Source organism: Arachis ipaensis, chromosome B6 (assembly GCF_059453495.1).
Source record: "Arachis ipaensis isolate K30076 ecotype BB chromosome B6, ASM5945349v1, whole genome shotgun sequence".
Classification (NCBI taxonomy): domain Eukaryota; kingdom Viridiplantae; phylum Streptophyta; class Magnoliopsida; order Fabales; family Fabaceae; genus Arachis; species Arachis ipaensis.
In genome coordinates, this window is record NC_142441.1 from 96,812,643 (window position 1) to 96,839,014 (window position 26,372).

At 29.1% G+C, this 26,372-nt stretch overlaps 1 protein-coding gene and 1 pseudogene across 1 annotated transcript; one reads left to right on the top strand and one right to left on the bottom strand.

The window, feature by feature from the left end:
- Positions 1 to 6,924: 6,924 nt before the first annotated feature.
- On the top strand, positions 6,925 to 7,450 carry LOC148561883 (secreted RxLR effector protein 161 pseudogene; annotated as a pseudogene).
- A 1,909-nt stretch (positions 7,451 to 9,359) lies between these two features.
- LOC107648840 (GDSL esterase/lipase At5g03610) lies at positions 9,360 to 21,812 on the bottom strand. Its single transcript, XM_016352651.3, has 4 exons — positions 21,554 to 21,812; positions 21,257 to 21,466; positions 12,571 to 12,842; positions 9,360 to 10,064 (listed from the first exon to the last, which is right to left on the bottom strand). Exons 1-4 carry the CDS (start codon positions 21,621 to 21,623, stop codon positions 9,552 to 9,554), a joined length of 1,065 nt encoding a protein of 354 aa, XP_016208137.1. The 5' UTR covers positions 21,624 to 21,812; the 3' UTR covers positions 9,360 to 9,551.
- Positions 21,813 to 26,372: the final 4,560 nt, after the last annotated feature.

Here is a 26,372-nt window from a genome sequence, read left to right on the forward strand (position 1 = left end):
TTTTAACTTTTTTGAAGAGGATAACATTTTATAAATACTAAATTCTAATTACGTAAACTATTCATTTTTGAGTAATATTATGTTATTTTTTACTCTTATTAACTTGGGTGTTAGAATATCTTTGCAAGTGTCTATCATTATCGTTTTTTTTCTTAAAATCAGCATATACCTCTTCACTTTAGACAAAGAAAAATTCAATCTCTAAATAGGACGAATTATACCTCTACAAAGCTTAGCCCCAGGAACATCACCGATAATGATGATGAAATAATTAAGGCTTTGGCAATTACAAGTATCATGGCTTTACCACCGACGGTACAGAGCTTTTTTTAGTAGTGTAATTTGAATCTATAAAGATCATGGAGCATCTCATTTTATTCTCTGAGTGTTATTAGTATAAGGGCGTTGAGAAGTTTTAAAAGTTATTTTTTTTGAGCTTTTAACTTATGAAAAATAATAATATTAATGTCTGGGGCAATTTTAAAAATTAAATTGTAACTTTTTAAAAAGTTATTTAAGTATTTATAGAAAAATTAAAAAAAAAATAGTTTTTCTCGTAATAAAAAAAAATTTTATTATATTTTTATTAAAACTAAAAAAATAAATACAAAATAACTTATTTATAATCTATTTTAATATTTTATTGTTTAAATAATTTTTTCAAAATGAGCTTAATTAAACTGTTTACCTAAACTAAGTTTAAGTCTTATTGTTGGTTTAGATTTTGCTTTAACACTACAAAAAAAAAAGGCCTATGGTCACGGTAAAAAACCGTGACCATAGCTAGTGAAAAGGGTGACCATAGATCTATGGTCACGGTTTTGAACCTATGGTCATGGTTTTTTACCATGGCCTATTTCTCCGTGGCCATAGGTCTATGGTCACGGTTTTTTTATCTATGGTCACGGTTTCTATGGTCACGGTTACAATTTTCAAATTCTGGCACTTTAGGCCACGGTTTTTAACCGTGACCATAGGGTAATCTATGGTCACGCATAAAAACCATGACCATAGCCTCTATGGTCACCCTTCCTTAAAACTGTGACCATAGCCTTATCTATGGTCACGGTTTTTATCGTGACCATAGCTCTATGGTCACCCCACCTTAAAACCGTGACCATAGCCTCTATGGTCACCTCACTTAAAACCGTGACCATAGCCCCTCCTTAAAACCGTGATCATAGCCCTATCTATGGTCATGGTTTTTCACCGCGACCATAGCCTCTATGCTTATAGGTTTTGGAAGTTTGATGTAGTATACCCTGCAAATGACACAATTACCCGAATAATAATTGATGAAACCAAACGTTGATAATATATATAGACTTTAGATTCATGACTAGTCAAACCTAACCTTATTAATTTTATGTTGGAGATAAGTGTGTATGTCCAACAAAATACTACTGTGAATTATTATTATTATTATTTCTTTTTATAAGAATAAACTTTTATAATTTATAATAGTGTCCTTAATTAAAATTAGAAACGAATAATTACGATAGGGATCGTAATAATAAGATATACGTTTTTTGAGTACTTTTAATTTAAATTGTTCTTAATCGTAGAATCACTAAAAATGGGACATTAGTGATTCGGATAGATTAATATATATATATATATATATAATAGTCTTCATTAGATGAAGATTAATAGATCTCATTTATTAAATTATATATATAAATGGTATATATAGAGATATAACTATTGAACTGACTCACTCTAAGAATTCCTAATGGTTATAGTTACCGTATATTTGTCAATAGGATATTCTTATGATGAACATAATATTAGAATTTTCCTTTGACCTGCGACTATCATAGTAATTGATAATGTATTTGTTATACTTTGATTCCGGACACCTAACACCCTACGGTGTTAGTTGAATGGACATTGGGTATGATTTAAACACTTGTAGAATTAATGATTAGTCAAAATGGAATCCATCAACTATGGTAATGAGTTTGACCTCTACGATTATAATGAATGAAATAAACAATGCCTTGGCCAAGGGGTTTGAATGAATTAAGAAATGAGTTTCTTAAGTCATTCATAATTCATTATAATAATGGTAACAAGTTAGAGTTTGACAATTAAACCGTACTCTAAAAGTTAGCCAAGAGCTGAAAAGATGGAAGGAGTTGTATTTTTTGTTCATCTTAGGTTCTTAGTAAAAATATTATTACTTCATACTATCGGGTCGTCAAGGAGCGTTGCTAGACGCCAACCTTGATTAGTAAATTTAGTATGACTAATTTACTACCCGCTTAGTATTGAACCTATGGGGTCACACACTAACGAGTGTTCTAATCCTTGGTAAATAATCATTTAATTATTATTTTGATTAGATCAAATAAATAATTATATTAATTCAAATGGAATATTATTATATTCTTTGCTAGCACCATGAATATAATAATATGATAATTGAGAATATTAAATAATTAATTATTTATTATATGATGAGTTTTAATTATGGATAAGATCCCAACTGATTCTGTTTCAAATTAAATTGTAATTTGATTCACAAATCAGTCACCAATCTCATACTATATATATATATGTGTATATGATAAAAGAAAGAACCAACAAGTTTTTCTTTTACCTCCACATACACAAATATTCCAATTCTTAGTGAAGAATTGCTGGTGCAAGGAGTTGCAAGAAATTTCTCAATTAAATCCATTGGTCAAGGAGTTGACAACAAGGATCAGTCTCGGTGTGGATACACATAGTACCTTCGTACTATCGAAGGAGAAAATTTTTCATTCACTAGGGTACTCAGGTATTGGCATCTAACCCATCTTATTTCAATAAAGTTTTAAACACAAAATAGATCAATAGGATTACTTTATTACTTCCGCTGCGTGTTATGAACACTTGTAATCCTACAGTGCTATCAGAGCTATGGCCCTTTTGTGTTTAAAATTTTATTACAAAAATTTACAGAATTAATAGGATTAATTTAAATTTTGTTATTATAGTGAATGTGATTCCTAATAATGGCATGGAATGCTATTATTAAAATTATAAATTTATATGGGATAAAATTATATGTATGTTAGGAACATACTGTTATTATTATTTTTATTTATTTATTTATGAAATAAAACTGAAAGAAAAAAAAAGATAAATAAATTTTATATTTTGTTTACGATGAGTTACCTGATAACCAGGAGATTCGTACTCAAGGATAAAATTTATATATATGTATTTGATACATGGAATGAATTAATTTTTACTTGAACCTAGACAACCTAGGGGTATAAAATATAATTCAATTAAATAATAACCTGACAACCAGGTAATTATTTGGGATTAAAATTGTATGTGATACATTTAATCATCTGTTTAAAAATGTATGAGTAATGACTTGACAACCAAGATACTCATTCATGATTTTAAATATTTTTTTTAACACTTAATTTAAGAAATAAAGATTTCTTAATTTTCTATAATAATAATTATTGTAGAAAGTGTTATTTGTATGTGTGAATACGTACTTATATTTGTTTTTTTCCTTTTAGATTCATGAATAATATGTCTACTCTATCACTGCGTGGCATACTTGAAAATAACAAATTGGCTGGAGCCAATTATGATGATTGGTATCGCAATTTGAGAATTGTTCTCATGCATGAAAGGCTAATTGATATAATCGATAAGCCTGCTGTAACGGCCCCAGTTCCTAAAGAGGATGGAAGTATTGATAATGAGGCAACCAAGGCTTATGAGAAGTACTTGGAAAATTGTCTTACTGCCAAATGCATCATTCTGGCATCCATGGGTTCTGATCTTCAAAGGCAACATCAGGATATGGATCCACCAACTATTGTTGAACATCTTAAGAAGATGTATGGTGCACAAAGTAAGACGGCCCGATATCAATTGTCCAAAACTTTGTTTAGATCTACACTTGATGTGGACTCTCCTGTTGGACCCCATATTCTTAATATGATTGATCTTATTGAACAACTTGAGAAGTTGGGATGCAAATTGGGCAAAGAACTTTCACAAAATTTGATCTTGCAATCTCTTCCAGAAACCTTTTCACAATTCATTGTTAGCTTTAATATGATTAAAGTAAGTTGTGATCTTCATGAAATGCTCAACATGCTAATTGATTATGAGAATCAAATTGCATCTGAGAAAAAGAAAGGAGTTGCTATGGTAGTTGGCAGCTCTTCTAAGAAGAAAGGAAAGTGGAAAGCAAAAGGAAATGGAAAGAATAATTTTAAAAGAGAACCCATGGCACCTAAAGGTGGTGTGACCAAACCCAAGGGCAAACAAGAAAAGGTTGACAAAAATGATGCTGAATGCTTTTATTGTAAAGGCAAAGGTCATTGGAAAAGAAACTGCAAAGAGTACCTTGCTTCTTTGAAAACCAAAGAGAAAGGTAAGACATGCTTGAAAACAGTTTTCATGATTTCTTTAGCTACTATTAATTCTTCTATATGGATATTAGATACCGAAAATGCTCATAATATTTGCAATTCATTGCAGGGACTACGAGTAAGTAGATGGCTGAAGAAGGGAGAAACTTACCTTCAAGTCGGGAACAGAGCAAATGTTGCTGCTGTAGCTATAGGATCTATTTCTTTAGCAATGCCTACGGGCAAGACATTAATATTGGATAATTGTCATTATGTTCCTAATTTTGTTGCAAATGTTATTTCTGTTTCTATGTTGGACAAACATGGTTTTTATTTTAATATTAAAAATGACATTTGTTCTACTTATTATGGTGATGACTTATACGTAAATGGCTATCTCCAATATGGCATTTATATTCTTCCCGATTTAAATGGTAATTCTGTCATGCATGTTTCTACTCTCAAAAGAGAGAGGAATAATCAAGTAAATGAATCATATCTTTGGCATTGTAGACTTGGTCATATAGGGGAAAAAAAGATTTCTAAGTTACATAAAGAAGGTTACCTTAACAAATATGATTATGAATCATATGTAACTTGTGAATCCTGTCTCAAAGGAAAAATGACCAAAACTCCATTTATGGGACATGGAAAAAGGGCTACAGAATTATTGGGACTAATACATACAGATGTTTGTGGACCAATGAAAATTCAAGCCAAAGGAGGATATTCCTATTTTATCACTTTCACTGATGATATGTCTAGATATGGCTTTGTGTATCTTATGAAATACAAATCTGAGTCATTTGAAATGTTCAAAATTTTTCGCAGTGAAGTTGAAAATCAAACAGGTAAAAGCATTAAGGTGCTTAGATCTGATAGAGGAAGAGAATATCTAAATGATAATTTTCTTGAGTACTTAAAGAAAAATGGGATTCTTTCTCAATGGACACCTCCTGGTACTCCACAACACAATGGTGTTTCAGAGAGGAGGAATCGAACTTTATTAGATATGGTTCGATCCATGATGGGTTTTACTGATCTTCCATTGAATTTATGGGGCTATGCTTTAGAAACAGCAGCATATCTGCTAAATAAAGTACCCACTAAAGCAGTTTCTTCAACACCATATGAGATATGGAAAGGACGAAAACCAAATCTCAAGCACATTAGAGTTTGGGGATGTCCAGCATATGTTAAGAAATTGCAAAGTAATAAACTTGATGCTAGGTCCGATAAATGTAGATTCATTGGTTACCCTAAAGAAGCAATGGGTTATTATTTCTATCACCCTTCTGATCACAAAGTGTTTGTGGCAAGAGGTGGAACCTTTTTAGAAAAGGAATTTCTTTCCGAAGGAAGACAAGGTGAAGAAATAGAACTTGATGAAGTTCAAGAAACCAATGAAATAGTACAAGCTCAAGAACATGAAATTCAAGTTGAGCAACCAACTTTGGATGTACTCAAACTAACACCAAATTTATCATCTTCAAGAGTTGAGGATAACGAACCAATAGTAGTTCAAAGAGAGATTAATGAACCAATCCTTGAACTACCTTTGGTACAAGAACTACCTCTTCGACGGTCCACAAGAGAACATCGTCCACCACTAAGGCTAAACCTAATGGTGCAAGATGATGTGGAAAATGGGATCGATTATGATGATAATGATCCTAAGACTTATGAAGAGGCAATGCAAAGTTCTGAAAGTCTAAAATGGCAGAGTGCCATTGAATCCGAAATAGAATCTGTGAGGATCAACAATGTTTGGACTTTTGTTGAACCCTCAAAAGACATAAAACCTATTGGTTGCAAATGGGTTTACAAGAAAAAGATTGGAGCAGATGGTAAGGTAGAGACCTATAAAGCCCGTCTAGTTGCCAAGGGATACCGTCAAAAGGAGGGAATAGACTATGAAGAAACATTTTCTCCTGTGGCAATGCTCAAATCTATTCGGATTCTACTTGCTATAGCAGCTTACTATGATTATGAAATATGGCAAATGGATGTGAAAACAGCTTTTCTCAATGGAGAACTCAAAGAGGAAGTGTACATGACACAACCTGAAGGTTTCACACTTCAGTCTGATCATAGTAAAGTTTGTAAGCTGCAACGCGCCATTTATGGGTTAAAGCAAGCTTCTAGAAGTTGGAACATTTGCTTTAATAAGACAATCGAAAAGTTTGATTTTATCCGGTGTGAAGAGGATCCTTGCATATACAAAAAATTTAGTGGGAGTACAGTCATTTTCTTAGTACTCTATGTTGATGACATATTACTAATAGGAAATGATGTACCAGCATTGCAAAATACCAAAACTTGGCTATCTCAACAATTCTCCATGAAAGATTTGGGAGAAGCAGCCTATATTCTAGGAGTAAAGATCTATAGAGATAGATCTAAAAGGTTGCTCGGACTCTCACAATCTATGTACATTGATACCATATTAAAAAGGTATAACATGGAAAACTCCAAAAATGGCTATTTACCAATAGGCACTGGAATTACTCTCAGTAGAAAGGATTGTCCTAAAACTTCTGAAGAGAGAGTACGCATGAGTAGAATACCATATGCTAGTGCAGTGGGAGCTATCATGTATACCATGACATGTACACGTCCTGATGTCGCATATGCGCTAGGAGTAGCCAGTCGATATCAGGCAAATCCAGGTGAGGAACATTGGAAGGTGGTTAAATCCATTCTTAAATATTTAAGAAGAACCAAAGACCAATTCCTCATCTATGGAGATTCTGAACTTATACCAAAAGGATTCATTGACGCAAGTTTTGCCTCAGACAAAGATGATAGCAAATCTACTTCAGGTTATATTTTCACCTTAAACGGTGGTGCAGTGAGTTGGAAAAGTTCCAAACAAGCTACTGTAGCTGATTCAACAACTAAAGCTGAGTACATAGCAGCAAGTGAAGCTGCTAAAGAAGCTGTGTGGATGAAGAAGTTCATAAACGAGCTTGATGTGGTGCCTTCAATTAAAGAACCACTTCCATTACTGTGCGACAATAATGGAGCCATTGCACAAGCAAAAGAGCCAAGATCACATAAAAAATCTAAGCATATCTTGAGAAGATATCATTTGATAAGAGAGATCGTTGAACGTGGAGACGTTGAAATTCAAAAGGTTGCTGGGAAGGATAATGCAGCAAACCCATTCACTAAGGCACTTGGATCAAAAGAGTTTGATAAGCACATGTGGGAATTGGGATTGAAATATATGACTGATTGGCTCTAGTGCAAGTGGAAGATTTTGTTGGAAATACATGTATGCCCTAGACCCAATCTGTCATTGGCTCTAGTGCAAGTGGGAGATTGTTGGAGATAAGTGTGTATGTCCAACAAAATACTATTATGAATTATTATTATTATTATTTCTTTTTATAAGAATAAACTTTTATAATTTATGATAGTGTCCTTAATTAAAATTAGAAACGAATAATTACGATAGGGATCGTAATAATGAGATATACGTTTTTTGAGTACTTTTAATTTAAATTGTTCTTAATCGTAGAATCACTAAAAATGGGACATTAGTGATTCGGATAGATTAATAGTCTTCATTGGATGAAGATTAATAGATCTCATTTATTAAATTATATATATAAATGGTATATATAGAGATATAACCATTGAACTAACTCACTCTAAGAATTCCTAATGATTATAGTTACCGTATATTTGTCAATAGGATATTCTTATGATGAACATAATATTAGAATTTTCCTTTGACCTGCGACTATCATAGTAATTGACAATGTATTTGTTATACTTTGATTCCGGACACCTAACACCCTACGGTGTTAGTTGAATGGACATTGGGTATGATTTAAATACTTGTAGAATTAATGATTAGTCAAAATGGAATCCATCAACTATGGTAATGAGTTTGAGCTCTACGATTATAATGAATGAAATAAACAATGCCTTGGCCAAGGGGTTTGAATGAATTAAGAAATGAGTTTCTTAAGTCATTCATAATTCATTATAATAATGGTAACAAGTTAGAGTTTGACAATTAAACCGTACTCTAAAAGTTAGCCAAGAGCTGAAAAGATGGAAGAAGTTGTATTTTTTGTTCATCTTGGGTTCTTAGTAAAAATATTATTACTTCATACTATCAGGTCGTCAAGGAGCGTTGCTAGACGCCAACCTTGATTAGTAAATTTAGTATGACTAATTTACTACCCGCTTAGTATTGAACCTATGGGGTCACACACTAACGAGTGTTCTAATCCTTGGTAAATAATCATTTAATTATTATTTTGATTAGATCAAATAAATAATTATATTAATTCAAATGGAATATTGTTATATTCTTTGCTAGCACCATGAATATAATAATATGATAATTGAGAATATTAAATAATTAATTATTTATTCTATGATGAGTTTTAATTATGGATAAGATCCCAACTGATTCTGTTTCAAATTAAATTGTAATTTGATTCACAAATCAGTCACCAATCTCATACTATATATATATATATATATATATATATGTGTGTGTATATGATAAAAGAAAGAACCAACAAGTTTTTCTTTTACCTCCACATACACAAATATTCCAATTCTTAGTGAAGAATTGCTGGTGCAAGGAGTTGCAAGAAATTTCTCAATTAAATCCATTGGTCAAGGAGTTGACAACAAGGATCAGTCTCGGTGTGGATACACATAGTACCTTCGTACTATCGAAGGAGAAAGTTTTTCATTCACTAGGGTACTCAGGTATTGACATCTAACCCATCTTATTTTAATAAAGTTTTAAGCACAAAATAGATCAATAGGATTACTTTATTACTTCCGCTGCGTGTTATGAACACTTGTAATCCTACATTTTACATTTCTTATGGACACCGATGAAGATCAGATAGCATGGCACTATAGTGTGTGCATAACTCTAACAACGTATTCATTTTAGATCAATTTTGTTAGTTTGGAACAATAAAATGATGAACATTCTATATGCACATTGCAGAATTAACATAAAACACTAACTTAGCTTGAAGAGACAATTAACAAGTACAACGGAAAGGGCGCATGTGTTGACGTAACATAAAGAACAGGGCAAGCTAAGCTAAACTTAATTTAATTGAGCTTACATGTACCAATTAAGCAACAACGCAAGCAAGCATGGATGCAATCCCTCAGTTCTCCTCTATCTATGTAATTCTAGAACTGAATTCCTTGAAGAGCATTCATGGTTCTTAACTTGTTATACACGGCATGCCACCCGGCCTGCGTGGGGTGCACCAGATCCCAAAAGAAGGCGGATTTGGGATCGTTGCAAACCCTATACATCTTCACGTTATTCTCATCCACACTCCCACATGAATACTTGCTGTTTACCCCAACGCAGCACGGCCGCAACTGGTTCTGGATGTTGTGCGTTGTAGGGTGGTTTAGGACGGACATGAAGCTGTCGTAGAGATTGAGAACCGCGAAGGACGACGACCACGATTGGTTCAAATTGGTAACTGCTTGGTTCAAGAGGTTGTTGTGGAAAGCCACCAAGGTGTTGGAAGAGGCGTTGCATTGTTGGAAGGACGAGAAGGCTGTGACCTGAGGTAGGCATCCAAGGGGTTGGAGGCTGCCAACTATGATCTTCTTTATCCCCAATGCTTTGATCCGCATCAGATTCCTTGTTGTTTGATTCACCACTGACGCCACGAAATATGGTAGACCCTGGAACAAGTGCCAATGTCCCCTAATCAGATTATGTTAACCAAAAAGTCTTAAACAATAATAAAAAATATATACTTAATAATACTCTCACTTAAAAAATAAATAGTGTAAATTACTTTCTTGACTTAATTAATACAATTAATTCCTTTCACGCAAAGATGAATCAAATCCCACAAAATTTTCTATTGTTATATCTATAATTATATAATCTTTTCTCTAAATAAAAATTTTAAATTCTTATATCATTAACTCTAAAATTAGTCCCAAATCAGCATAGCATATTTTATAAAAGAAATCTAATAATCTCAAATTCAATCGATCTCAATTTATTAAAAATAAAAAATTCAAAAATTATTAGTCTCAATTTGTTACGTCTGTTATAGACATTATATATTTTAAATAATAGATATTATACATATAAAATTTTAAATGTTAAGTTAGAGATATTTTAATAATTTTTATACAATTCATTTTTTCAAGTGGAAAGAATTTTTGATAGCCAAAAGTTAGATGGAAAGCTCGTGAAGATCTATAGCAATTCTAAGAAGATTTGGAGCACTATCAAAAACAAAATGTGACGAGAACGTTGCGCAATAGGTGGGAGAGAATGTCACGATAAATTTTAGAATGTTAGATTTAATTGTGTTTGTATAATTTTTTGGAGTGTTTGAGAATGCTATAAATGGTTTTGGAATATTCTAAAATACCCTAGAAGGTCGCAAAATATCCTAGAAGGTTCTAGAAGACTCTAAAAGGTTATAGAGTATTTTAGAAGAGTGTGAATGTATATAGAAGTATAAAGAGTATGTAGTATGGAATAATTACAAGTATTTAGAAAAATGTGATAGGATATATATTTGTAGTGAAGGTTATGCATGATCAATATGGACCGTTAATTAAATTTAATCCCAACCATCCATTGAGGAGGTAGATTGCTATAAATAAGGAGTGAGAATTAGATTTTGGAATGTGATTCATTCTAACAAATACTTGAGTAATAATAAAGTATTCTTTCTACCAAATCTTCATTTCTCGTGTTTTTAGCTCTCTTACTAAATATTAAAGGTTAGGTTTAATTTAATATTAACTCAAGAGATTAAGTAAGTTCGAGTGTCGATACTGTAAGGTTGGAGTGTGTCAAAGTCGTGACAATGTAAAACATAATCATTAAATTGGGTTCAATCAAATAAATAATATCAAAAACAAAAAATTTTAATTATTTTAGATTAAATTTTATTAATTACCAAATATTACTATAGAGAAACTTACAAGGCAGAATATGTAAAAGGTATTCACATATCAATTGAATGGAGCATTTCTTGAGGGTTGAATTTTATTTCTTAGTTATTTTTTGAATAATTATTCATATAAAAATATTTTTATTAAAAATAATAACTTAAAGATATATGTATTATGTCAAATAATTTAACTAAATATATTAAATTATTTTTTGGTTGATAACTATTGTCTTTACGAAAAATACTTTTATGTAAAGAGTAGCTATGTGATTAAAAATTAAATGAGCTTTTATTATATTTATGTTGTAACTTATAATACATCAATAGTGTTGAAAAAAGAAAGGATTAGTAATGTCTTAGAGATAATAATATAAAAATATTTTATTTAATTTAATATTTATAATTTTATATATGTAAGATTTATAATTATATATTTATTATATTTAATATTATTTAATTATATTAACATTAATTAAAAAATAAAATAAATAGTAATTAGGGAATGTAAAATAAGACAACTATTTTCTGTTGATGTTCAATTATCTTCAAATGTTTTTTATTATAAAAATAAAATGGGTTTTTTAAATTAATTAATTATGGCAATATCTATTAGGTGTTTTTGAAAACTTAATGTACAAAATAGGTAATACTATATTTATTGTTTTTGACGAAATATTAACTAATAATATTTAAAAATATTAGCTAAGAATATATTATTGAACTATGAAGCTAAATATATTAGATTATTGACTAAAAATTAATAGTCAATATAAAATAAAATTACTAGTTCTTGAACTTTTTTGTAAAAAATAATAATCTATTAATATATCGCAATATAAATAAAAAAAAGATTAGGGAGTCATTAAAATTTATTAATTTTTGTCATTAATTGTTAAAAGTGTGAATTGAAGTATGTTATTAAATTATTAGACTAAAAATGATGATCAAAAAGAATAAATTCTAACAATATTTAATATTTTTTTAAATAAAATAGAATAAAAATTTCTCATTTGTTTTCTAAAAATATTTTTATAAAGATGAGAAAGTCTAGAGAATTGACACTTTTATTAAAATTTAGCCAATAGCAAAAAAAAAAAAATAATCCCACATTATTGAATGAAATCTCACATTATTAAAAACATCAATGATAATTAATTAATGGCTAAAAATTACAAAACTCATTAACTTCTTAACACTCCTCTTATAAAGATAATTTGTTATGTGGCGGAGGCTTTGAAGCTAATGTCCCCAAGAGAGAGTAAGTTTACCTGAGGAGAGGCATGAGTGGCGAGGTAGTGACTATAGTCGTTACCAGCAACAGAGACAAGAGCGATGGAGTTGGTGAGATCAGAAGCTATGTAGAGTCCGTCGTGGATGAGTTGCTCCAACAATTGGATCTGCGTGGTCATGTTGGGCCCTGGAGTAGACGTGTCAAATACGCCAGTTCCACCCACTGCAAAGTTCATGCCGTACTTCAGCTGCTGCGCCATTTGCTTCCGAAATCTGTATGGCACAGGTGTTTTCACTCCCAGGTACTTAGCTGCACCGCAACCATGCATGTCCATCACAAAAACACAGTAACACACACAAAATTAAAGATAGGATAAAAATAGGATACATATTATAAAATCAAATAATATATGAATTAAAAATTAATCATTAAATTTAATAATTAGTTATTATATATTTGTATATCTAGATATATTTTTAATTTATTTTTAATATGTATTTCGTATTTTAATATATACTTGATGTGATTGTTATAAAACTGAAGAAGTAAGGTTTGTTTCTGGAAGCTCATTTTAATACATATTAAAAAAAAGTGGATATTATAATGAAAATTTTATAATTGTCTTTATATAAATATTTTTTTTTTATCTTTAAACGATAAATTGTATGGTTAAATTTTGATATTTATAAAAATATTATTTTTGTTTAAAGTATAGCTAAATAAATAAAGAAAAATTATAGCGTAAAGATGTATTGTGTACAGAGTTGAAGAAATTTCTTTTTATTAAAGACTGTGGTGACAAGTGGCATAATATCATAGCAGGGGAGCAGCTCGTCAGAGGTGTCAGAGGCGTTGTCACGGCTGGACGTAGTTGGAGCCGTGCTAAGCAATAAGAGGGAGGGAAGCCCGTAATGGGCTTTGGATGTGGGTTCCCGTAACCATTATTGTACACGGAATGGAGGAAACAATTTGGACCAAGTGTGTATGAATTGTTAGTGGGTTTAAGGAATTAGAGTTTTACCTAACAAAAAAAAAAAAGAATTAGAGTTTCAGGATTGGTAGAACAGGAAAAAAAATGTCTCAAGAAAAACATGACCCTACCGACGGATATCGCATGAGAATGATAAGATTGGGTAATATTTAAATGTGTTCTTCTCCTTATGATTTTTGCAACAAAAACTTATTTAAAATTAATTAGATATAAATTATAAATTATTTGTTGATAAGTGCTTTAATAATCTTTAACAGGAAGTAAATGAATGAGGAAAAATAGGATCATTGTAGCTTAAATTAATAATGGGTATCTAAAAAAATAAAGAATAAAATAGCGTAAATTAAGTATATTTAAAAATCAATACATTTTATACCTAAAAAAAAAATTAATACATTGTTGCTGGCTGTGATAAAATGAAGATGAAATTATACATATCCATGGATAAATGTTATTAGTTTTATTTATTTTGTAAATGGTATTTAATTTGAAGTCAATATGAAAAATTATAAACCAAAAACTTTTTATGATTATGACTAATTTTGATAGATGAAAAATTATTCCTTTAGATTTCATATTTACGAAATTAAGCTATCTTTTCATTAATTTTGTAAATTGATTAATGTTTAGGTTTGTTATATTTTATGTTAAGTAATATTTTACTTTTTATATTATCATTGGTTGAAATACAAATTTTACTATATCTAAAAATTAACGTATCATTTATTATTCTATTACCACATAAGGTTTTTCTGTATGTTGTAATTTGTCTAAATTTTTAAATTATTTTTAATTGTCTCTATTCAATGAAGAGTTTTCACTAACGTTACCCTCTAATTAATATTATGAGTTTGATTAATAACCTCTGTTCTGGGTTATAGCTGGACTCAGCAATATATTTCATCGACACCGAAAATGGGTGCTTGCAATGCCTGTTTCCTGTGTGTCGTGCTATGGTTTTCGTTAGTCCAACTAGTGCGTGAAACCTGTGTTTCTATTTATTGCAGGACTGTACGTCATATGATGGACATTTGGGTCCCGGGGTCAAAGTTAAGAAGACTGGGCCCATAGGTTGGACCGATAAACAAGTAACAACGCGATGTCATTAGCTCTCAGGTGTTATGAAGCTTGAGAACTGGCAAAAACCGGTGAAATTATGGGGAAACAGGGTGAAAGAAAGTGGACAGTTTAAGAGGCTCAAAGGTGATGATAGCAAATGTGGTCCGTAACCCGACTCGTTCAAGTTACTGCATGTTCACGTTGGGACCGTAGTTGTTGTTAATGAGCCCTAAATTAAACCGGTCAGGTAATTGGTTCATTTGTTTATGCATTGAATCGCTGAGTAACTGATTGCCGAGAATGTTGGTTCGACGTAAGTACAAAATATGAGATACTAAGAAAAAAAAGATAAATTTTAAGACATACATATATCTTCGCTAATGTTTTAAAAACAATGAAATTTCAATATATTATAGTGAACAACTGTTAATTTGGTTATTATGAACTTAGTATCTGAAACATTAGTTTTTTTTTTAACATTACGGCTGTTACAATTTGATATTTATATCGAAGGTAATAAATTTATTTTAGAAACTAAATAGTTAGTTTATGTGGTTATAATGTTACATATAGTATGTTTTTTATTGGAGAATAATATCAATAAAAAAATCATCGTGTTTATCTGTGGGGATCTATAAATCTTATAAAGAGGGGTTGAAAATAAAAAATTAAAAATATCATATTAAAATTAAAAGTTTAAAAAAATCATTTATATCAAAGTTTTTTTCATAAAATTCTAATTTTTATCTTTATTATAAAAAATATAATATAAATAATATAAATTTGTTTCTCTAATACTTTTAATATATGTATTTAAAATAAATTAATGAATATAATATATAAGATATATTCATATTAATAAATAATTCACTTAATATATTTTAATTTTAGTATCATAAAAATAAAATTTGATTTAATTTATTTTTTATGTATATATTTTCTTATTACATTCAATTAAAAATTATTGTAAAAACTAAAGTGTTTTTATATAATAATAGATAGAAGAATTATAAAAAAAAATGAAAGAACAAAAGAAATCATAAAATTCTAATTTTTATCTTTATTATAAAAAATATAATATAAATAATATAAATTTGTTTCTCTAATACTTTTAATATATGTATTTAAAATAAATTAATGAATATAATATATAAAATATATTCATATTAATAAATAATTCACTTAATATATTTTAATTTTAGTATCATAAAAAATAAAATTTGATTTAATTTATTTTTTATGTATATATTTTCTTATTACATTCAATTAAAAATTATTGTAAAAACTAAAGTGTTTTTATATAATAATAGATAGAAGAATTATAAAAAAAAATGAAAGAACAAAAGAAATCATAAAATTCTAATTTTTATCTTTATTATAAAAAATATAATATAAATAATATAAATTTGTTTCTCTAATACTTTTAATATATGTATTTAAAATAAATTAATGAATATAATATATAAGATATATTCATATTAATAAATAATTCACTTAATATATTTTAATTTTAGTATCATAAAAAATAAAATTTGATTTAATTTATTTTTTATGTATATATTTTCTTATTACATTCAATTAAAAATTATTGTAAAAACTAAAGTGTTTTTATATAATAATAGATAGAAGAATTATAAAAAAAATGAAAGAACAAAAGAAAATAAATTTAAAATGTATGAAATGGGGTTTGAACCCATGTCTTAGAGTATAAAATGTCTCTCTTTAATTATTGAAGTAGAAGGTATATTGTTAAAAGTTTTAGACATTATATTAGATATATTTTAGGTTTTGAAAATTTAGGGGGGTCATGGCCCATGCTGGTCCCCCCTAAATCCACCTCTGGTGTTAATGATGAGTGGATATTTTATACGTTTTTTAACATCATTTTCATATAGTTTTCATTATGTTTTGTTTAAGTTTTATTATATTTTCATAGGTTTTAATGCAAATTCATATTTTTGGATTCTACTGTGAATTATTGTGTTTTACGATGATTTCAGGATTTTCTGGCTGAAATTGAGGAGTTTTGGCAAAGTCTAATTCAGAGATAGAGAAAGGACTGTAGATGCTGTCAGATTATGACCTCCATGCACTCGAAAGAGCATTTCTGGAGTTACAGAAGTCCAAATGGCGCGCTCTCAACGGCTATGGAAAGCTAACATTCAGGGCTTTTCAGAAATATATAATAGTCTATACTTTGTTTTGGAAATGAACGCCTAAAACTGGCGTTCAACGCCAACCACTAACCTCATTCCTGGCGTCCAACGCCCAAAAGGAGGAAGTAGACAATGAAGTAGAGGAGACTAATGACCACTGACCTGGCGTTAGTCATTTACAGCCTGCCATGGAATGAATCATCAGAATTTAAAGTAGACAGTGAAAAAAGTTGATCCAGAAGGAGGAAGCATCTCTGAAGCCTCAACCATTCTCCTATCATTGATTTCACACTGCTTAAGTAATTCTATATTTATCCTTTTTTATGCATTTTCCACGACAACTATATTTTTTATCCACCTAACTAAGATCTATAAGATATTCATTGCTTGTTCAAACCAACAATTTTCGTGGAATCGACCCTCACTCACCTGAGGTATTACTTGGACGACCTGATGCACTTATCGGTCTATCTGTGTGAATATTGCAGAGTCAATTTCGTGCACCAGTTAACAATTAGGGGGATGCTGGAGAGTAAAATTATAAATATAATATAAAAATAATCACATATGACCACATTATGTGGTTCGAATTGGTTGGATCGGTTTTCATACATATATCCGAACTCCCTTCTGACCCATGCAGCTTATAAAAAAATAAACCTCAATCAAATCTAATTTAGGTTCAGTTTGGGTAAACAGCTTAATTAAGTTCTTTTTGAAAAAATAGTTTAAACAATAAATAACTATATTAAAAGTAGCTTATAAATAAGTTATTTTGTGTTTAGATTTTTAGTTCTAAAAATGCTTATTTTATAGAAATGTGATAAAAAGTAGTAGTATTATGACAAAAGTCATTTTTTTAACTTCTCTATAAGCTCTTAAATAGCTTCCTATGATGCACGGACACTGACACGGACACGACACGACACGGGACATGCCGACACGCACATTTTAAAATCTTATAAGACACGGGGACACGCATACATATAAAATATAAAGTATTTTTTTAGATAAATCGTAATGATATTTTAATATTTTATTGATATTAAAATATAAATTAATTTTTTAATGATTTTTAATGTCTTATTTTAATTATATCAAGTATTTAAAATATCTTTTTATTTTAATAAATAATAATATATACTATATCTAAATTTATTTCAAGAATATATGTTAAGAAAAAGACTAGACATACTGACACGTGATGGTATTTAGGTGTATCCAAGTGTGTCCGGAGAAGAATTTTTTATTTTTTATTAAGACACAATTGGACACAGCAGACACGCGTGTCGGATGAGTGTCAGTGAGTGTCATGTCCGAAATGTGTCCGACACGCGGACACGGTAATTCAGTGAAGTGTCCGTGCTTTATAGATAGCTTCTTAGAAAGCTCAAATTTAGTTTTAAAAATTGCACCAGAAATTAATACTATTATTTTTCATAAGTTAAAAGTTCAAAAAATTTTTTTTTAAAGCTTCCCAAACGGGCTCTTAGTGCGACTATAATCGATTTTCATTTTGGATTAAATTGGCTAAACAATTTAATTTTGATCGGTTTTAATTTAAACCCTCAAACTATCCCTTCATAAACAGATAAACCGAACCGCTCATAAACGAATAAACCGAACCGCTAAACAATCAACGGTTTCCTATGGGCTGCCCCTTTTTCATAATCCTGTTGGAATGTGGAAATAATGCATCCCTTCCCACATACTTACACAACCTTTTTTTTTCAAAGCCCAAACCTAAAATGGCCCGCCCACCCATCCACCCCTGTCTCAACAACTCACACTAGTTAATTGTATCGGCTAGGCTCACTCTATCTAAGCCTATGCGGAAGCTCAACGCTGACACCCTGCTACGTTATGAAAATCGAACGTCACACGCGTCCTTTTTTAAGCAAAAAAAAACAAATTTTTTTTACATTTTTTTCAACTTGTATCTATACACTAGAGTGTCCCACAAATAAATCATACTTTTAAACAAAACATTTTTATAGAAAGATATTTTTGCCATCTTCATTTGAATAGTTGCCTTAAAAAAAAAGTTATACAAAACATTTAACATGGTTGGAACTTAACTACACGTCGGTTAAACAGTGTTTGAGAATGTAAACTTATGAATTAAAAAATTTAGCTTTCTCTGTGAATATGTTTTAAACATAAAATATTTAGAAATCGTTATAAAAACTAATTTTTTAATCCTCTTAATACGTAAAGATTATCCCAAAACTTATGAAATTTAGGGCCTGTGTCAGACCTTTCACCCCTTAAAATATGTGAACCAACTGTCTATGGTTTTTGTAACTAAAAAATACTAATGGAGAGATTGATATCGTTAATGGGCGCTGATTAATGGGTACGTCAGCGCCATTCCTTAGAATGCTTTAGTTTAGAAATTGATGTTGTAAAGCCTGTAAAGGACGACTGATAATAAAAGCTAAAGGTACCTTGGGATATGAAAAAATAAAGAAGGATATCCCAAGAGCCAAAGGTGTATCACTAGTGCTAAGAAATATATTTGCAAGTTAGTGCAGAATCATATATTCGTAACAATCATTAATGTCATTTAACAATTACTGTACCATATATTAATCTCCCCATAGGAACAATCCGCACTCTAATTAAAACCTACGGCACATTTTAAACAGCAATTTATTTGTCAATCATCATGTCAGTATGGGTAAAATACGATCAGAGGACATATGGTGTGTTTGGCAAACACGTTGGGGAGGAGAGAAGCCCGTTTGAATTTCTTGAAAGTTTTACTTTGATGTTTGGCAATTTTTATTCTTGTGAACGCAGAATTGATTCTGCCTCTGAACCCACGTTTAGGAGAAGCTCAAATTTGTAGCTTCTGCATTTCACGTTTCACGTTTAGGAGAAGCTAAAATATTTCTTTTTTACCAACCCTACCCTTCATTTTCTTTTATAAGAATGATACTAGTAACTATTATCTTCACAGTCATTCTTTGTAGTTCTTCCTACTTCTTCATAATTTTTTAGTTCCATTTTTTTTTATCAAAATCGTTCAGATTTATTTCAATCACTGACAAATTGAAATTTTTTTATTTTTATTTGATTTTATTCATATGAATTTTATTTACGTTTTATGGTATTTTTTTGTTCATATGATATATGTTATTGGTTTTATGGAATTTTTATTATTTCTTATCTGTATAATTTTTTTCTATTCTTGGATGTACTCTATTTTTGTTTTGTATTAATTTTTTTTATTTTTTATTCTGAATTTATAAAATTTGTAATTGTAATTATTATATACTATGTTTATTATCAAAATTTTGAATAATATAAATTATGATCCTATAAAAAAAAGACAAAATAAATAAAAAATTAATTATAAATAACAATAGAGTCGTAAATAATAAAAATTTATAGTGTAAAATAATACTAAATTAAAGAGTACTGACGATACTAAAAAAAATTATAGAATATTTTCTTTTTGTGTGACATTATAAAATTTATAGTACTCTCTTTTATATTTTTATTTTTTATTGTATTTATTTTATTTATATGATAAATATTTTTTATATTATTTTTTATAGTATTCTGATTTTGCATGTATATAAAATTGATGTCTATTTTAGTAATTTTTCATCTAAAAGTAATTTTGAGTAGTATAATCCAAACAACATTTATTTTACTATAATTAATTTTGATATAAAGATTACCAAACATAAATCACATTAACCCAAACTAACTTATCATCAAAATCAATTTTATGAAAACTCTGATTTGCAAACTGGAATCGAAACACACACATAGTAATTCGAAAACACAATGACTAATAAAGACCTGGAAAGGGGACCGCCGAATGGGAAAAAGAGCGATGACTAATTGATTTCCAATAGAAACGAGAAGACAAAAGCGTTCTGGGTCCAATAGCTTGGTGTCACGCGAGAAAGCAAAGAAAGAAAACGTACATGCTTCTAATAATTCATTATGATTATGGAAAAGGAGAGATATAGGTAACGCAGAAAAGAATGTGCTAGGTAAACCATCAAAACAGAGTTAAAATAACAAATATATAAAAATAAAAAGGGAAAAATAAAAGTTGACACAAAGAACCACAATAATATAATGGGGTAATTTTTTTTTTCATAGCAAAAGAAAGAACAGCACGACGTTGGAATAGAGTGGAGACTGAACGAGAAAAGGAAAAGTGGGAAGCCAGCAGAGAAAGAACCCCACCATCACACAGCTTCCAAGTTCTAATATCGATAATAAAGAGTACTAATATATGCTAGCATTAGCAAATTAAAGCGCCATTTAGTATACTATATATTTACTTTATATGAAATGATGCTAAGCAGACCAAAAAGCAAAACTTTTGTTGGGAAAGAAAGCTAAAGATAAAATAATAAGCAACAATCATATATATGTTGAAAAAGAAGTAAGCACCACTTGTAGTTATCACTTTATTATCCTAAAATAATGTTATGTGAGTTTAAGTCGTACATTAATTATATTATAAAGATAAAGTAATAAGCACAACATACCAATGTAGTCGGTGAGGACCCTTCCATCGGAGAATCGACCGGCTGGCTTGCCGGGAAAGGTGATGCCGTAGGGGTCTTTCCATGAATTGGAGAGACTTTTTCTGATGTTGCCGGTGTCAGCATATGAGTCTCCAAAAACGAAGAGTTTCTTGGTTGGTTCACTGAGTTGGGGATTTTGAAGGCTATTAGCATCTGCTTGCATCCTTTGTCCTAAAGAATAATAACAAGTTAAGAAAAAAGGAACCAGTATATAGCGACATATATAAATGCTTTGTATATTTGTTCTTATTTGCTTACCTGAGAGAAATAGAATTAAGAGAAGAGAGAGGAGGGGGAAGAGTTGCTTGTGTAGTGATAAGTCCATCATAGTATGGAGGTAGTGATGAAGTAAAGTCAAATATGTTTTGAGGAGCAGAGGAAGAAGTGAGGGAGGTACGTGCTATGTATACTTGAAAGATGAAAGTTAGTAGGTGCTAGCTGAGACTGGGAGATGGAAATAAACCCATGGACATGCCTTTTATAGTGAGTGGCAAATGTGAGTCTCCATATTTGAAGTATAGTGACCAGTGAGGGAAATCAACTTTAGTATGGATAAAACATAAAGGGCTATACATTATTTTTGTTTAAATAGAAAAAATATGTGTAAATTCAAAAATATATTTATCAATTTTCATTGGGATAGATATACGTTGGTATTGACTATAATTCTATAAGGCAAAATTAATAGCGCAATTAGTTAGTTTTTGTTTTTAGAGACTTAAATTAGAATAAAAAGATTAGAATTTAACATTGTATTTGATAGTTAAAGACTGAAATTAAAATTTCAGTTTCGAGATATAAAATTTTAATGCTTTCATTATTTTTAGAAAGTAGAGTCACAAGAAATTGAAATTTCTAAAATTGAGCACAACTTTAATAATACCTTTTTAATAACTAAGAATAATTTAATAAATATTCTCATTTTATATTTATATTTATCTTAAATCAAATAAGATATTAAGACCAAACTTAATTATATACATTTTATACCAAATATAATACAGGGACTTAATTTAGTCTCAATCTCTCTCTTTCAATTTCTTTCTTTCAGTCTAAGTTTCTCTTTCAAACATAATATTAATGTCTGCACCCCAACTATTTCATAACAAATAATGTCCTCATTTATCTCTTATTATACATTAACTTTAAAATATAAATATAAATAAAAAGATATTTTTATTTAATTCAAATAAATTATAAAAAAACAAAGATAAGATTAAAAATCTTAATTTTATATGTTAGTTCAAATTTAAATAAATCTTCTCTTTTTTATCTAAGAAAAATATATAAAATTGTGAAAATTTTAGAGAAATTATACTCATGAGGATAGAATAAAATTTGAGATAGGAAATATGAGTATTAGACAATAACCATTTTGTTTTTATTCCGAGTAGATCCACCACTTAAACTATATATTTATTGAGAAAAATGATAGAAAAGTATTAGAATAACAAAAAGAATTTAGATATAGTATTTTTCGATCAGGAAAAAAACATATGATGGGGTACCAAAAGAAGTTTTGTGAAAGATTTTAGAAACTAAGAGTAAGAATTGCATATATTTGTGCAATTAAGAATATGTACGATGGGATTACAACTAGGATAAAGACTAAAGGTGGTGTGATAGAAGAGCTTTTTTCTATAGGACTACACCAAAGATTATTTATCTCTAAATTTACATCTTTTCACATTGATTTAAGAAGTACTTACTGAGTATATTCAGGAACTCGTACCATGTTGCATGCTTTTGTTAATGATATCGTCCTTATGGAAGAATCCAGAGAGGATTCAAATAAAAAGTTAGATTTGTGAAGAGATACTTTCTCGGTATATAGTTTGTTCATCATAAATCGCAATAAGATGGAATATATGAATATAAATTTAGTCCACTGAGAAAAAATACTAATACATAAGTAAAAATTAAAAAAAGTATTCTACCACAATAAAGCGTTTCAAGTATATTAGGTATATTATATAGGAAATGGAAAAAATGAAGAGGATATAAAACATACAATCTAAGTAGACTGGTCAAAATAAAGGAGTGTGTTTGGTTTTATATGTGACAAAAGGGTGGGTACCTCTTCAACTTAAAGGTAGAGTTTATCGCATTGTTATTTAACCAGCTATATTATATAGACACAGGACGGCAAATGATGAGTATGAACATAAGTTAAGTAGTGTGGTAAAGATGAGAATGTTGATATGAATGAGCGACTACACATATATGGAGAAAATAAGAAATGAAGATATATATAATGGAGAAATTTCAATAAGAGCCTATTATTTAAATGGTATATAATAGAAACTTGTCTAAAGTGGTTTAAGTATGCGAAAAGAACATATAATCTTATCTATGTAGTCGATTTTATCCAGCAAAATAAAATTTTGTTGTTGTTTGACTTATCAATTTAAAACAAAGTCGTTAATGATCTTATAAAATTTATTACAAATCTCACATTAATTCGTTAACATCTAAGAACTTACCATCGAATTTGTTTATTTTTATAAAGTGTGTCTAATAGATAGTTTTCCAAAAAGCATATGAAACCTATAAGCATGGAGATTTTGCTGAATTGTTGTGTTCGCATATCGGACACGGCACTCATCGATATTCGTTCGACATGCATACCTGTTATGTCTAACCGTGTTCTAATAAAAAATAAAAAATTTTTCTTCAAACACGTCTATACACACCTAAATACCATTACGTATTAGTGTGTTCAATCTTATTTTTAACATGTATTCTTAAAATGAATTTAGAAACAATATATATTATTATCTATTAAAACAAAAATATTTTAACTACTGTATAAAATTAAAAGAAGACATTTAAAATATTATTGTAATTTATCTAAAAAATACTTTATATTTTATATATATATATCGTGTCTTTTTATTTTATAAAATTTTAAAATTCGTGTATCCTATATCATGTCGTATCATATTTCATATCGATGTCAATATCTATAAATCATAGATTCATACTAGAAGACCAAACATGAAATTTTCAGAATTTAAAATATCAAATTATAATGATATAACACTTGAAAATTTGAAGTAAAATAATAAATGTATCATAGCCTAATAATTTGGTGTTATACCCTAAATCTCTAATAATTCGTTATTTCAAGCATGCTTCTAGACATGTTTATAAGCATTAATTAAAAAATAAAAAACAGAAAAACAAGCGTTAAAAATAAGAGAAAAGAAATATAAAGTTTGTCCCAAAAAAATTTTAGCCACATTGGATCTATCAAATAAGCGGATTGAATTTGCAAATTTTGTTTCCAAATCTATTAATCGATCCTATTTTCTATATGATCCTATCGAATATATATTTTTTTTTTTTGGGTGTCTGATCCTATCGAATATGTTATCCAATAAAACTGACGAAATTTAGATACGAATCTAATTCACAAATTGAACGCGTCCCATCAATTTTCGGACACCGTAATTTTCAAGTGTACGAGGGCGTGGACTGCTTCATTTCATTATTTGACATAAAATGAAATCCTTTTGATTAAGAGTTGCGAATTAAGAGAAAAATTTAAGTATTGGCAGAAGGTATTGCTTTTGTTTTCAGTATTTTTAGCTAATTAATAATATATTTTTAATTTATATTTTTAAATATTATTAATTAATTATTAATTAAAAATAATAAATTTTATTAATTTTTTAGTATTTTTTGTGAATTAACTCTAACGGAGCCAAAATCATTTAGATGTAATTCTTATTTTTAAAATTTAATTTTAATGTATTATTAAATGTAAAGCAATTTTATACTGTTGGGTTTGATAAAGTTTTTGTTTTTTAAATAAAAATTAATTTTCAAAAGATAAATTTTTAAAAGTTATACTATTTATGGTTGATAAATTAAATTAAAAATAATTTTTAATAAGTACGAACAAATAATAATTATGTTTGATAAAATAATTTTTAAAATTTAAAAATATTATAATAAACATAAATATAAGAGTTAAATTTAGAAGTTAGTTAATGTATAAAATTATACAGTCCTGTTACATATTTAATTTTTTTTGGTAACTAAATCCAACCAAATTGATTTAAATTTAACAAAAATCAGTTTCATTAGTGAGAGCGTGTAGACACGCTCCAACTCCCAGCGGCATCGCGACTTTTCACAACTAGAAAATTGCTTAATACAGACAGATTTACAGACAGATTTAGTTTTTATTACAGACGGATTTTTCGTTACCGACGGATTTTGTTCCTCTGTAAAAACCTCGTCGAAAATTATTTACCGACGGATTTTTTTCCGTCGTAAAATTTCCGACGGATTTTTCATCTGTAATTACAGACGGATTTTTCGACGGATTTTCTGTCGGTAATTGGCAACAGATTTTTCGACAGATTTTTCGTCTGTAATTGGAACTTTGGAAAATCATCCTAAACTTTGAATACAGACAGAAAATCCGTCGGTAAAGTAAAATAATTTTTTTTAGATTTTTCTATTGCAAAATAAACTTATTTTCATACAAAATAAATATATATTTAATACAAATTTTTATCTAATTTGTATTCAAATATTTATAATATTTCAAAAAATAAACAAATTTATCGTATTATCAAGCTAAAAGAAAAGTACTATAAACAAGCAAGTCAATATAATTCAAAACATAAACAAAGTGTATTGATCATCAACTATAATTTCCAGTATATTGTTCAACCATATTAAAACTATCAGTTATAATCTTCAGTGTCATCTTCATCCTCATCATCATCATAGTCTTCACACTACTAGAAAACTAGTTATTACAGACGAATATTTCCGATGGATTTTATCCGACGGAAATACAAACAGAATTTCAGAGGGATTTTTTGTCGAAAAATGAAAAAATGAATTAGCATAAATTACAGACAGAAAAGAGAATTTGTCGATAATTCTGTCGGAAAAATTAATTTTTTTCATGGGAAATAATTACATACGGAAAATTTGTCTGTAATTAAATTGACAAAAACATTGCGTTTTATTAAATTATTATAGACAGAAAATCCATCTGTAATTTAAAATTTTTCGTCTGAAATATTGAATTAAACCTAAATGAAACACGAGCTTC

What these genes read in the sequence shown, in the direction of transcription:
- LOC107648840 (XM_016352651.3), bottom strand. Translation starts at nt 21,623, where the DNA reads ATGATGGACTTATCACTACACAAGCAACTCTTCCCCCTCCTCTCTCTT. An exon ending in CTTAATTCTATTTCTCTCAG is followed by an intron (nt 21,467 to 21,553) that starts GTAAGCAAATAA and finishes ATTATTCTTTAG; the next exon opens with GACAAAGGATGCAAGCAGAT. An exon ending in GGTCCTCACCGACTACATTG is followed by an intron (nt 12,843 to 21,256) that starts GTATGTTGTGCT and finishes GTTGCGGTGCAG; the next exon opens with CTAAGTACCTGGGAGTGAAA.